The sequence below is a fragment of the Salvelinus namaycush genome, chromosome 9 (genome assembly GCF_016432855.1).
Source record: "Salvelinus namaycush isolate Seneca chromosome 9, SaNama_1.0, whole genome shotgun sequence".
NCBI lineage: Eukaryota > Metazoa > Chordata > Actinopteri > Salmoniformes > Salmonidae > Salvelinus > Salvelinus namaycush.
In genome coordinates, this window is record NC_052315.1 from 36,456,597 (window position 1) to 36,471,896 (window position 15,300).

Genomic DNA, 15,300 nt, shown 5'->3' on the forward strand with positions numbered 1-15,300 from the left:
CCAGCTTCACCTGGAATGCTTTGGTAGCCATGCTGGTTAATCTCTTCAGGAGTAGCCCCTTTTTTCAACTTGTTCAAGCTGTTAACAAGGCAAAGGGTGGCTATTTTAACAATCTCAAATATAAATGTGTTCACTATTATTCTACAGTGTAGAAAGTAGCAAAAATAAAGAAATACCCTTGAATGAGTAGGTGTGTCCAAACTTTTGACTAGTATTGTATATGTACCAGAACTTGGTTGACAAATGGTGTAGTGAATCTACAGCAACAGCGGTCAATTAAGCAATAATGACAACATTGATTGCAATTTAATGACACACTGTGTCTCTAATTTGATAACACCAAGCCTTGTTCTTATGTAATCCACTTTGTGCTCTAATTATAGCAAAGAGGATGACTATTTGACAGTTTCTACCGCCCTAGCGTCTGTACACTGATGTACAGTATATCAGTGAGTGTAAGCAGACGTGAGTCTGGGTGGATGGAGTCCAAGCCAATAACTACGAGGGCTAGATTAGTCTACCCAGACACTTAACAGATCCCATACAAATAACAGGATGCACTAAGTCACTGTCGCCTCCACTATGGCTCCCCTCCAGACTGCTGCTGGTGGTTTACTTAGTGCTGAGCTCTGAACAAACAATATGAGACAAGGACAAAGTAGACTGTCTACTTTTTATAAAAGTATGCGTTTATTGTTGCCACCTCACAGTCCAACTTAGGTGCATGAATAGAAAAACAGACTGGATACGTGGAAGGTATTTAGCAACTGGTGGAGGAAAAATGTAAGCTTCTTTATTCTTAAAACGTAATGCTGTAAAGCTGTTAAGTGTTGGCTTTAAACAATAGACATAAACCGGTCGGAGGCTAACCCATGGGCTTGTTGGTTATTATGTTCATTCTGTGGTAATTTACAGTGATCGTGCCTCTGATGCTGTCTGGTTGAATGCATGTGTAATTGACTCCAGTAACAATGCTGGTGAGGCTGTCCGAATGTATTGTAGAGCTTTGTAAAATGTCCCTGCATGTTCTATGTAAACAACTCTCCATACCTCCCTCTCTTATGCCCTCGCTCTCGGTTTCTCTCTCTGTCTGTCTATCTCTCTCTCTCTCTCCCTCTCGGTTTCTCTCTATGTGCCCCCCGAAGAAGCAGACACACAGTAAAAGACACAATAGAATACAAAAGAGATGAGTAGGGATGAGAACAAGAGCACTGGGCCACATGTGCTTTGAACACATAAAACCATCTGGGGGGTATTGAAGTGGAGGGACAGGCTTGTTGAGCAAGGGACTACTGGTTACATAAGCAATAGCTCAATGGCATCACACTGTAATTTTACTGGAATCCTCAGGTCATAGACATTATGACAATGATGGATTCCCTGTAAAGACTAACTTCCCTGTTGTCACTGGAGTAAAACATTTTCTATAGGTTGTTGTTGTACATTCAACATAACCCTTCTTTTCAGGGTTACCACAGCAATAATATGTCAGCAAAAGAAGAACCGATCCAAAACAAACTGAATTGCGAAATCACTCATAGAGCTTTCCAAACAAAGTATGACAGCAGTGCAGTTGAATTGACTGTCTTCACTTATAATTCCGCACTGATAATACATTTGACCTGGCCTCTTACACAATCTATTCTCTGAGTGATGAAAATAGTATGCCGTTCCTGAACTGTCCTTGGATGGCAGAGATGAGATTGAGATTCTTAAGGAGAAGCGCAGATCTCCCCTGGAGTAGGATATAGCTTATGAGTTGATAAATGTTACAGGGCCAGAGTGATGGGGGGATTGTAGGGAGGGATATCTAACTGCATTCCAGGACATCGGCTGTACATCTCCTGTCCAGCTGACTGTCCACAAATAACCTATCACAGATGAATCAAAGCCTCAACACTAACTCACCTACTCCCCTGTGTGGGTATGCATGCATGCATGTGTGCGTGTGTCCGTGTGTGTGCGTGTGCGTGTGTGTTTACTGTATGTGTACTGTGTGTATGCGTGCGAGAGAGGTTGGGTGGTGCTTGGATTGGTGGGCGGGCTAAAACTTCCTAACATACTATTGAGGTTGTTACCATGGAGAAACAGCTCTGCATAGCAACAGGACTTTGGGTCAGAGGAAAGAGCCACAGAGAAATAAACTCAGCAAAAAAAGAACTGTTCCTTTTTCAGGACCCTGTCTTTCAAAGATAATTAGTAAAAATCCAAATGACTTTGCAGATTTTCATTGTAAAGGGTTTAAACACTGTTTCCTATGCTTGTTCAATGAACCATAAACAATTAATGAACATGCACCTGTAGAAAGGTTGTTAAGACACTAACAGCTTACAGACGGTAGGCAATTAAGGTCACAGTTATGAAAACTTAGGACACCAAAGGTGCCTTTCTACTGACTCTGAAAAACATCAAAAGAAAGATGCCCACGGTCCCTGTTCATCTGCGTGATCGTGCCTTAGGCATGCTGCAAGGAGACATGAGGACTGCAGATGTGGCCAGGGTAAGAAATTGCAATGTCCGTACTGTGAGATGCCTAAGACAGTGCTAAAGGGAGACAAGACGGACAGCTGATCGTCCTCGCAGTGGCAGACCACGTGTAACAACACCTGCAAAGGATCGGTACATCCGAACATCACACCTGCGGGACAGGTACAGGATGGCAGCAACAACTGCCCGAGTTACACCAGGAACACACAATCCCTCCATCACTGCTCAGACTGTCCGCAAGAGGCTGAGCGAGGCTGGACTGAGGGTTTGTAGGCCTGTTGTAAGGCAGGTCTTCACCAGACATCACCAGCAACAACGTCACCTATGGGCACAAACCCACCTTCGCTGGACCAGACAGGAAAAAAAGTGCTCTTCACTGACGAGTCGGGGTTTTGTCACACCAGGGGTGATGGTCGGATTCACGTTTATCGTCAAAGGAATGGGTGTTACACCAAGGCTTGTACTCTGGAACGGGATCGATTTGGAGGTGGAGGTTCCGTCATGGCCAGTGGCGGTGTATCACAGCATCATCAGACTGAGCTTGTTGTCATTGCAGGCAATTTCAACGCTGTGCGTTACAGGGAAGACATCCTCCTCCCTCATGTGCTACGCTTCCTGCAGGCTCATCCTGACATGACCCTCCAGCATGACAATGCCACCAGCCATACTGGTCATTGTGTGCATGACTTCCTGCAAGACAGGAATATCAGTGTTCTGCCATGGTCAGCCAAGAGCCCGGATCTCAATCCCATTGAGCACGTCTGGGACCTGTTGGATCGGAGGGTGAGGCCTAGGGCCAATCCCCCCAGAAATGTCCGGGAACTTGCAGGTGCCTTGGTGGAAGAGTGGGGTAACATCTCACAGCAGGAACTGGCAAATCTGGTGCGGTCCATGAGGAAAAGATGCACTGCAGTACTTAATGCAGCTGGTGGCCACACCAGATACTGACTGTTACTTTTGATTTTGACCCCCCCCCCTTTGTTCCGAGACACATTATTCCATTTCTGTTAGTCACATGTCTGTGGAACTTGTTCAGTTATGTCTCAGTTGTTGAATCTTGATATGTTCATACAAATATTTACACATGTTAAGTTTGCTGAAAATGAGTGAGTGAGAGGACGTTTCTTTTTTTGCTGAGTTTAGATTAACAGTTCAGGCCTCGTTGGCTGCAGTTACACCTCATATGAAAACTGGGAATATTTATGTAGAAGTCTTAAATGCAGGGAAGAAAGAGAAGTTAGGAAGAGAGAGTGAGAGAGAAAGAGAGAGAGAGAGCGAGAGAGGGAGGGAGGGAGAGGAAAGAAGGATATTATGATTGGACTGGTGGTGGGAGGGAATGTGTAGAATGCTGAGAAGAGAAGAGTGTTCCGTAATGATGACATGGTGCCATGTCTGAGACCACTCTCTGTCTCTCTCCCCTCTTTCTCCCTCTCTCTCTCCCTCTCTCTCTCCCCTCTTTCTCCCTCTCTCTCTCCCTCTCTCTCTCCCTCTCTCTCTCCCTCTGTCTCTCTCTCTCTCTATCTCTCTCTCTCTCTCTCTGTCTCTCTCTCTGTCTCTCCCTCTGTCTCTCTCTCTCTCTCTCTCTCTCTCTCTCTCTCTCTCTCTCTCTCTCTCTCTCTCTCTCTCTCTCTCTCCCCTCTTTCTCCCTCTCTCTCTCTCATTCCACATTCATTTCAGATGAATTTCCACTTGTCTCTGATCAGACTTCTCCACAGTTACAAAATGAAATCTGTTCAGTTTAAAAGGACCTCAGATCAAATCAATATCCGACTAAATGTTCCTCAGATTTATTGTGTACCAACCTAACACATGGAGAGAGGATCAACATTAGTGCTGCCAGCCTGCCACATAATTCAATATAGTTTATGATTAATGATTGGATTCAATAATGTGTTTGCCATCTTGCAACACTTGATTGTTAATGTATTTGCCATTACCAAATGAATGATGTCTGATGTAATAGAATATGACAAAACACACACATATGAGCAGGCAGAGGAGGAACATGTGTATAGAGAGGCTGCATCCATATGGCTGGATTCAACATCTAGGCGTTTCACAGTGGTGACCCGTGGCTTGTTTGCCCAGCAAAATCTACTCAATTAGATATTATTCTAACAAATGCCCTTCATAAGTTTTCAGCCAATGGGATATGTGCCAATGAGTTCAGTGACCATTGTCACATTGCCTGTATAAGAGATGTTAAACTACCCAAATCTCGCTCATGCATTATTACAAAGATAATTATTTGGAATTTTAATCAGCACATTTCTTTTTGTCTGAGCTGGGTTTGAGTGACTGGGGGGTTGTGTCATCTATCACTGACTCGGATCAGGCCCTTAATTGTGTTATTTCCCTGTTAACTCTGTTGCAGATAAATACAACAAACTAAGGGTAAAAGACTGTTGTAATCCTTGTTTTACACATGAATTGTCTAAGAAATGACAGGAAAGACATTTAGATGGGCTGATCCTACGTCTGACTGCAAGACAAACTGATCCTACGTCTGACTGCAAGACAAACTGATCCTACGTCTGATTGGCAGTCCTTCAGACATTTGAGAAATAGATGTCTATCCCTGGTTAAAAAAGCAAAAAAATAAATATATCTTGCCTCTCCCTAAATAGCAGAAATTAGATTGTACAGTCGACTTTCCTGCCAGTTCTTGATTATCGTGACACCATTTACCAGATTGCAGCAGCCACTACTCTTAAACCTTTGGATGCCGTCCACCATAACGCCATTAGTTTTATCACTGGTGACAGTTTTAATACTCACCTCTGCATCCTGTATCAAAAGGTTGGCTGGTCCTCATTAAAGTCCCATAGATAAATGAATTACTCCCTTTTTGTTTGCAAAGCCCTACTACACAAGCTTCCAACTTATCTAACTTCTTTGCTAATGTATAAAATAATGAGATATCAAACCCACAGTGTTGGTTAGCTCTTCAGATTCCTTGGGTCTCCACGGAATTAAGTAAATCGGCTTTTAGTTCACGCTCCACATTTTTGGAATCACTTACAAAATGCATTACATTTGGATTCCCTGGTGACACTAGGGCATTTTCAAACTCTGATGATAAATTAGTTCACTGAGGTGTGCAATTGTGTTGATTTATTGATTGATTGATGTAATAACTTGTTTATGATGTCTGAATGTTAGTGACGTTCTAATGTAATGTACTTGTTATTGTATCTTGTTACATATTTTTATTTTATTTTACTTCATGGTCTCAGGGTACCATTGAAAATGAGACCCTGGTCTCAATTGGGCTCCTCTGATTTAAAGAAAAATTAATTTAAAAAATGTAAATGTCGTTTGTTCCCAGACTACAGGTATCTGTATAACCACTGCCCGGGCCCAGAATGGAACGTCATGTGTCGGGGCTGCTGTGAGTATGATGTCATCCGTTGTAAGTGTCCTTTCCAGGGCACCCCTGTTGGCTACGCTGTGCCCTGCTGCCGCAACGCAATCAACGAGTGTGACCCCTGCATCATCCACCCAGGTAAACCTGTCCAAGACCGCCATGCTGGCTCAAAACTTGGGGAGTGCTTCTCCATTTAGGTTATTTTATCTGGTAAACCTGTGGAGGACTGGTTGAATGCACACTCTGTATTAGATTTTATTAACAACAACATGGTCAGATACATGTAGTTCCATTATGCCTTAGTGCTGGATTTGTTAATACATGTTTAATATGCAAGTACACACAGTGTGGAGGAGGCTATTCTACCAGTACATTTCTGAAACATATGCCTTGTACAGTACCCATTTGATCCAGTGTCATGTCTTGACTGATGTTTTAGTCTGTATGCCATCTGCCTTCAAGGCTCTCTTATAAGCCTAGCCGACATACAATAGCAGTGAGGTTGGGCCACGTGGAGTGAAATGCAATAAGTTTAGACCAACCACATTAGAGGGAAATGCCTAACCCTCATTATTTCCCAGAAAATAGCAAGCTATTGAGAGACATTGTACAATTCATTACATTTGCTTTCATTGAGGGCATCCCTTTATGTTACTCTCCTGTTGTGTATTTACTCTGACGGGGAGGTGTGTTGGCAATAACAAAGTTATTACAGCATAAATAACCTAAGAGAAAACACATTGCTCAAAAGGCACAATGCGTAGTTATTATATTTCACCACAAGTTGTTGCAAGACTTGTTTACCTATCAGAATATGCTAATCTTTTCACTTATGAAAATATGTTGTTTGTCTGTTCCAACTTCACAACATACTCCTCTGCCTGAACTATTGGCCAGATTTCACTGAAATAGTAAAAGGCTGAAGTATGCACTTATAAAGGACTTTTCCTGTAAATCCCATACAGTAAACCCTTTTCCATCCCTCTCTATCCTGAGTGTACTGCATGTAGAAGGTGGAGGAGACATGGTAAAGTCATTTGATATTTACACTGATACCTGTTGATGTTTATATGTCCTGCTGCTGTGTCTCTGTCTCCCTGACGCTCTGCCTGTCCTCAGGATGTCTGCAATACAGAGCACCATAGAACCTTCAATGTGAAAATATATCCTATCTGAAACGCAGTCCTTCTGGGGGTTTTCTGGACATTTCTATTTCAGGAAGCTGTTTTTTCTGTTCTGTTACCCTGTTACAGTGCAAGAGGAGCCTGATGAGTTTAGCAGGTCTGATGTAAAGAGCTAACAGGCACTAAGGGGAATGCAGTAGGTGTATGGGGCCAATTAAAACCGTCCATAGTAATTGGGAATGGGCAAACTAAGACTGTGACTGAATGCATCACACTTACAGTACTTTCAGAAAGTATTCATAACCCACATTTATTGAAAACTAATTACAGAAATATCTAATTTGCATAAGATTTCACAACCCTGAGTCAATACTTTGTAGAAGCACCTTTGGCGGCGATTACAGCTTTGAGTCGTCTTGGGTATGTCTGTATCATCATTGCACATCTGGATTTGGGGATTTTTTCCCATTCTTCCTTGATTCTTCCGAATCTCAAGCTCTATTGAGTTAGATGGGGAGTGGCAGTGAACAGCAATCTTCAAGTCTTTCCACATATTTTCAATGGGATTCAAGTCTGGGCTTTGGCTGGGCCACTCAATGACTTTCACATTCTTGTTCTGAAACTATTAGAGCGTTACTTTGGCTTTATGTTTGGGGTCATTGTCCTGTTGGAACGTAAATCTTTGCCCCCCAGTCTAAGGTCGTTTGCACTCTGAAGCAGGTTCTCATCAGGGATTTGCCTGTGTTTGGCTCCATTCATTGTTTCCTCTATCCTTACCAGTCTCCCAGTCCCTGCCGCTGAAAAGCATCCCCATAGCATGATGCTACCCCCACCATGTTTCATGGTAGGAATGGTGTTAGACGGGTGATTAGCTGTGCCTGGTTTTCTTCAGACATAGTGCTCAGACCACATAATCGTATACCTAAGAAGTGTCTACGTGTGTCTGCAGCCACTACCAATAGCACGTGGTGTTATTTTATATGTATAGGAAGTAGCAGCAAAAGAACCGTTGAAGATACATATGGTGATGTCTTTGCACATGAGTGGTGTGGATGTCTGTAGGCATTTATGATCCGTAACGTTATATAGGAAATCTGTGTATGTGAGAGATATGAAAGGAGAAAGTACTATTCCTGAATATGCTGTTAAATAGAACAACTAGTGTAAATATCTAAACCCCTGTATGAATAGAACACGTCTGAAGGAGGAATTGGTAAAGAAGAGTTTAATGGGTTACTAGAGATCTGATGAAGTAACAATAGAAAAAACGAATATATATATAGAACTTGCACACAAGGACTGATGGATCCAAATTTCAATCAGCTTAATAGCCAAATTTCAATCCTGTTATTATCCCAATTTTAATAATCTTAATAATTTCCACACTGACACAACTCTCACATCCACATTCACTACACTCATGCAACTCACAATCACATTCACTTCGTGCTATTACTTGATTTAAGACTTGTGGTAACCTTTTTTTAATGTTTAGTTTTATTGGTTTTATTCAATTTCTTTCTATTTTTAAACCATCGTAAACATCTTTCAGGAGTTCTACCAGGGCCGTCCTGTTAGTTCTCTTGTATACTGCAGACAAGTTATATTTGCACGATTTAGCTTATTCATCATTCATAATTAATTAATCATTAATGTTCGCTTCCTTTATGTGACCGACCAATACTGGTTCATGCATGTGACAGACCAATACACCACGAGGCTTCTTCTCTCTAAGATGAGACCTTGAAACTGAGATATCTTTCATTCTCAAAACAAGGGTCTTGGCGTACTGCCAGATTGCAGATACTGACAGTAAGGATTAATTCAATCAGTCATTTGCATGAACACAGAAATTAGTTATTAGAAAAGCACAAACATAACATTTTCAGTTACATGCTCTCAGAGTTTTTCAAGTGCCTTTTTGCAAACTCCAGGCGTGCTGTCATGTGCCTTTTTCTCAGGAATGGCTTCCGTCTGGCCACTCCCATGAAGCCCAGATTGATGAAGTGCTGTAGAGACTGTTGTCCTTCTGGCAGGTTTATCCCATCTCAGCAAGGAACTCTGTTGGTCTATCAGAGTGGTCAATGGGGTTTTGGTCACCTCCCTGAACAAGGTCCTCCTTGCCCGGTTGCTCAGTTTGGTCGGACAGCCAGCACTAGGTACTCTGGGTAATTCCATTTTTTTTTCAATTTCCCAATGATGGACACCACTTTAGTCTTGGAACCTTTCAACATTCAAGATAGTGTTTTATACCCTTCCCCAGATATAGTATGTCTCAGCACCAACTCTATCTCAGAGATCTACGGACAGTTCCTCTGGTATAATTTATGCTCTGACATATGATACTTTATATAGACAGGTGTGTTTCTTTCTAAATCATGTCCAAACAATTGAATTGGCCACAGGTGTACTCCAAGTCGTAGTGACATCTCAAGGACGATCAAAGGAAATTGGATGCACTTGAGCTCAATTTGGAGTGTCATAGCAAAGAGGTGTGAATACTTATGCAAATGAGATATGTCTGTATTTCATTTTCAATAAATTAGCAAATATTTCTAAAAACAAGTTTTCACTTTGTCATTATGGGGTAGTGTGTGTAGATGGATGAGAAATATATATATTTAATATATTTTACATTCAGGCTGTAACACAACAACATGTGGAATAAGTCAAGGGTATGAATACCTTCTGAAGGTACTGTATGGTGAAGAGGTTTCAGACGTTTCAGTTTTCAGTCAGCACTTTCTACTGGATGCTGTGCCGGCTCCATCTTTCTTTCTATCTAACCTCTCAGTCTGTGTCTCTCTTAGTCCACCCATTTCCCCTATCTTCTTCTCTCTCTCTTAGGTTGCAGCATATTTGAGAACTGTAAGCGGTGTAACAACGGGACGTGGGGCCCCAGAGATGATTTCTTTGTCAAGGGGAAGTACTGTGCTGATTGTCGACCAGGCTGGTCTGGCGGTGACTGCTTGAGTGAGTACACTCATTCTCACATATTCCTCTACCCACATTACCTCCTACCATCGCTATGGGTAAAATGTGCCCTTGACCACAGATCTAGGATCAGATTACTTTATTCCCCCAGTTCCAACCAAAGCCATTAAGGGGATGACAGAATATCTGACTTTGTATCAGGGTTATAAGTAACTTCAACTCGCTTCCTTTCCATGCCTCTATATAGGCATATACCATACTGTACCTACAGTGCAGTATATACCAATTACTATAGGAGACAATTCTGGCACAACAGTATTTTGCATGGATGAGAGCTAATTGTCTTATAGATTTTCCATTCAAGGAGCTGAAAAGTCAAAATAGTGTTAGTCAACATCCTGGAATCTCACAATATAATTTCTAGAGAAAGCATAGGTTTCACAATAAGCAAGTAGAATAACAAGCTATCAGGCACAGAAAAAAAATATTTTCATCAACAGCAGAAACTTGGCATGTATTTGTGGCGCTTGGCTGCAGGCCTGTGGTTAATGTGCATTTTGTTTACTTTTACCAGCCTGCATTCTTCATTTGTCTCCCGTTTGAAGTGTATTTTTCCTAATGTATGCCATGTTGTTACTCTGTAACTGGTAACTATCATGCTATTACTCAACTTTAGATGGCAATTACATATACAGTTGTGGCCAAAAGTTTAGAGAATGACAAAAATATTAATTTCACAAAGTCTGCTGCCTCAGTTTGTATGATGGCAATTTGCATATACTCCAGAATGTTATGAAGAGTGATCAGATGAATTGCAATTAATTGCAAAGTTCCCCTTTGCCATGCAAATGAACTGAATCCCCCAAAAACATTTCCACTGCATTTCAGCCCTGCCACAAAAGGGCCAGCTGACATCATGTCAGTGATTCTCTCGTTAACACAGGTGTGAGTGTTGACGAGGACAAGGCTGGAGATCACTCTGTCATGCCAATTGAGTTCGAATAACAGACTGGAAGCTTCAAAAGGTTGGTGGTGCTTGGAATCATTGTTCTTCCTCTGTCAATCATGGTTACCTGCAAGGAAACACGTGCCGTCATCATTGCTTTGCACAAAAAGGGCTTCACAGGCAAGGATATTGCTGCCAGTAAGATTGCACCTAAATCAACCATTTATCGGATCATCAAGAACTTCAAGGAGAGCGGTTCAATTGTTGTGAAGAAGGCTTCAGGGCGCCCAAGAAAGTCCAGCAAGCGCCAGGACCGTCTCCTAAAGTTGATTCAGCTTCGGGATCGGGGCACCACCAGTACAGAGCTTGCTCAGGAATGGCAGCAGGCAGGTGTGAGTGCATCGACACACACAGTGAGGCGAAGACTTTTGGAGGATGGCCTGGTGTCAAGAAGGGCAGCAAAGAAGCCACTCCTCTCCAGGAAAAACATCAGGGACAGACTGATATTCTGCAAAAGGTACAGGGATTGGACTGCTGAGGACTGGGGTAAAGTCATTTTGTCTGATGAATCCCCTTTCCGATTGTTTGGGGCATCTGGAAAAAAGTTTTTCCAGAGAAGACAAGGTGAGCGCTACCATCAGTCCTGTGTCATGCCAACAGTAAAGCATCCTGAGGCCATTCATGTGTGGGTTTGCTTCTCAGCCAAGGGAGTGGGCTCACTCAGACTTTTGCCTAAGAACACATCCATGAATAAGGAATGATACCAACACATCCTCCGAGAGCATCTTCTCCCAACCATCCAGGAACAGTTTGGTGACGAACAATGCCTTTTCCAGCATGATGGAGCCCCTTGCCATAAGGCAAGAGTGATAACTAAGTGGCTCGGGGAACAAAACATCAATATTTTGGGTCCATGGCCAGGAAACTCCCCAGACCTTAATCCCATTGAGAACTTGTAGTCAATCCTCAAGAGGTGGGTCGACACACAAAAACCCACAAGTTCTGACAAACTCCAAGCATTGATTATGCAAGAATGGGCTGCCATCAGTCAGGATGTGGCCCAGAAGTTAATTGACAGTATGCCAGGGCGGATTTCAGAGGTCTTGAAAAAGAAGGGTCAACACTGCAAATATTGACTCTTTGCATCAACTTCAAGTAATTGTCAATAAAAGCCTTTGACACTTATGAAATGCTTGTAATTCTACTTCAGTATTCCATAGTAACATCTGACAAAAATATCTAAAGACACTGCAGCAGCAAACTTTGTGAAAATTAATATTTGTGTCATTCTCAAAACTTTTGGCCACGACTGTACACTACATGTTCACAAGTATGAGGACAGTGGACACCTGCTCGTCGAACATCTCATTCCAAAATCTTGGGCATTAACATGGAGTTGGTCCCCCATTTGCTGCTATAACAGCCTCCACTCTTCTGGGAAGGCTTTCCACTAGATGTTGGAACATTGCTGCGGGGACTTGCTTCTATTCAGCCACAAGAGCATTAGTGAGGTTGGGCACTGATGTTGCGCGATTAGGCCTGGCTCGCAGTCAGCGTTCCAATTCATCACAAAGGTGTTCAATGGGGTTGAGGTCAGGTCTCTGTGCAGGCTAGTCAAGTTATTCCACACCGATCTTGAAAAAAGATTCTGTATGGACCTCACTTTGTGCACGGGGGCATTGTGATGATGAAACAGGAAAGGCCTTCCCCAAACTCTTGCCACAAAGCTGGAAGCACAGAATCATCTAGAATGTCATTATATGCTGTAGCGTTAAGATTTCCATTCACTGGAACTAATTGGCCTAGCATGCAACATGGAAAACAGCCCCAGACCATTATTCCTCCTCCATCAAACTTTACAGTTTTCACTATGTATTGGGGCAAGTAGCGTTCTCCTGTCATCCACCAAACCCAGATTCGTCTGTCGGACTGCCAGATGGTGAAGCGTGATTCATCATTCCAGAAAACGTGTTTCACTGCTCCAGAGTCCAATGGCGGCGAGCTTTACAACACTCCAGCCAATGCCTGCATTGCGCACGGTAATCTTAGGCTTGTGTGTAGCTGCTTGGCCATGGAAACCCATTTCATGAAGCTCTTGACAAACAGTTATTGGGCTGATGTTGCTTCCAGAGGCAGTTTGGAACTCAGTAGTAAGTGTAGCAACCGAGGACAGATGATTTTTACACGCTCCGCGCTTCAGCACTCAGCGGTCCCATTCTGTGAGCTTGTGTGGCCTACCACTTCGCAGCTGAGCCGTTGTTGCTCCTAAACATATTCATTTCACAATAACAGCACTTACAGTTGACAAGGGAAGCTCCAGCAGGGCAGACATTTGATGAACTGACTTGTTGGGAAGGTGGCATCCTATGACGGTGTCACTTTGAAAGTCACTGAGCTCTTCCGTTAGGCCATTCTACTGCCAATGTTTGTCTATGGAGATTGCATGGATGTGTGCTAGATTTGATACACCTGTCGGTAACGGATGTGGCTGAAAGAGCTGAATCCACTAGTTCGAAGGGGTGTGCACATACTTTAGTAAATATTGTGTATGAGCTAAACAAAAACACAATGATTTAATTATAATGAAACATATAATTACATTAATAAAGAAAAAGCTGATTGCATTGCATGATCATGTAAAATGTGAGCTCTAAATGGTTTTGTTCCTGTTTATAGAGTGTGGAGGAGTGATCCGTAAACGTCAGGGCCACATAGTTCTGGAAAGTTACCCCACCAACGGTCGCTGTGAATGGACAGTTCAGGTGGACCCACGATTCACCATCGACTTCAGGTGGGTGTGACCAACGGTGTATCTGACCTGAGTTGTCTCTTAACCTCAAGACAGAGTTAGTCCACTGAGCCAAAGCCTGGTGTAACTGAATGACAGCTAGTTATAATGTTCACTTTGTCATATTTTCCCTTGACATGAAAAGGCTATACTTTGGCCTCTCTGGTGACCATCTGTAATAGTTATTAATACCTGACCCATTTAATTTCAGCTTTCACAATTCTTTGAGAGGTAGGTCATGGACCAATGTGAGTCTAGACCACAGGTTGGAAACCACTCCTATTCTTGAATAAAAGTAATTGCATTTCACTCATGTGATAACTTTGTATTTTCTCCAGCATTTTATTTGAGGGCATTTACGATAACGATAAAAAAAAGCCACCATGAACATTGAGCTGCATCCAGTCTGTTGGCATAATACGTAGTACATACAGTAATAGCTTTGTGTGTTGAAATAAACAGATCAATACACGCTTAGAAAAAAAGGTGCTATCTAGAACCTATAAGGGTCCCCATAGGAGAATCCTTTGGAGAACCCTTTTGGGTTCCATGTAGAACACTTTTCCTTTTCACAAAGGGTCCTACATGGAACCCAAACGTGTTCTACCTTTTTGGGTTGGAGACAGATGAAGAACCATTTTGGAACCCTTTTTTCTGAGATTGATAGCATTTTTCCCTTTGTGAAAACACATAAAGCTCCATGTTAAACTACACAACCGTGACAAGCTCAGACAGCTAGGCCAAATCCATGATCTGATGACAAATGGATCTGCAAGCATAGCATAACCAGTTGCACAATATGGTTTATCGACAGATAGAGATTCATAAATCATCTCCTAAAGTGAAGAAATAGGGCCTTATACTGCTGTTTTGTGTCCATTATGACATACAAGACACAGAGACCATCATTAAATAGTGGTCCTCTCTGTTTCATGTTGCTGTGCTCATAGTTGGACTAATGAATTTATACGCTTTGGCACCAGCCAGCGAAACCTTACTGGCAGAGCCATTTTGCATGTATTACTCACTACTCTTGGCTACATCACTCTAATTTATACCAGTAATGTTGACTCTCACTTCACACTCCTCATGGACAACACACTAATCGAGTTACACAGCAACACACGCTGCACAGCTATACTTTTAGAGCCCTGAGATGTGCGGCCCCTAAGAGACTTTAATAACAATGGGGGAATTTGCTATTGTGAAAAAGTCTGATCTAAAATATGACGTCATTCCACTGTTCTCCTTTGTATGTCGAGTCAAATATCTTAACCCTCATTCGACTGGGGTCAGCCGACTGGGGTCATTTTGACCCCGGAGGCATATTTTGGATAATAACCCAAAGGTGGTTTATTCACAGAGTCAGATTACCGACTGGGCATGCAGTGCACGTCAGGGGGCCCTCAGATAGCACATGGTGTAGAATTTCAGGAAAGTAACTTTAAAACTGCAACATTTTCTCTCAGCTTCATGACAAAATGTGTAGAATAGCTGAAAATGTGCTTTAAAAACTACAACAATCTCGCAACCTCATGGCAAATTGTGAACAAAAGCATGAGATCAGCATAAAACAGCAACAACAAAAAATCTTTGCCCCATGGCAAAAAGTGTAGAATTGTAGGAAATTAGCTTTAAAACTGCAACATTTGCT

At 42.4% G+C, this 15,300-nt stretch overlaps 1 protein-coding gene across 1 annotated transcript in view; it reads left to right on the forward strand.

Moving 5' to 3' along the window:
• LOC120054025 (inactive serine protease PAMR1-like) overlaps positions 1-15,300 on the forward strand; it is a 68,999-nt gene that overhangs the window by 27,943 nt on the left and 25,756 nt on the right. The window contains exons 2-4 of the mRNA XM_039001384.1: positions 5,816-5,992; positions 9,826-9,951; positions 13,535-13,649. Coding sequence (XP_038857312.1) covers positions 5,816-5,992; positions 9,826-9,951; positions 13,535-13,649 — 418 coding nt within the window. The remainder of the gene's footprint in view (positions 1-5,815; positions 5,993-9,825; positions 9,952-13,534; positions 13,650-15,300) is intronic.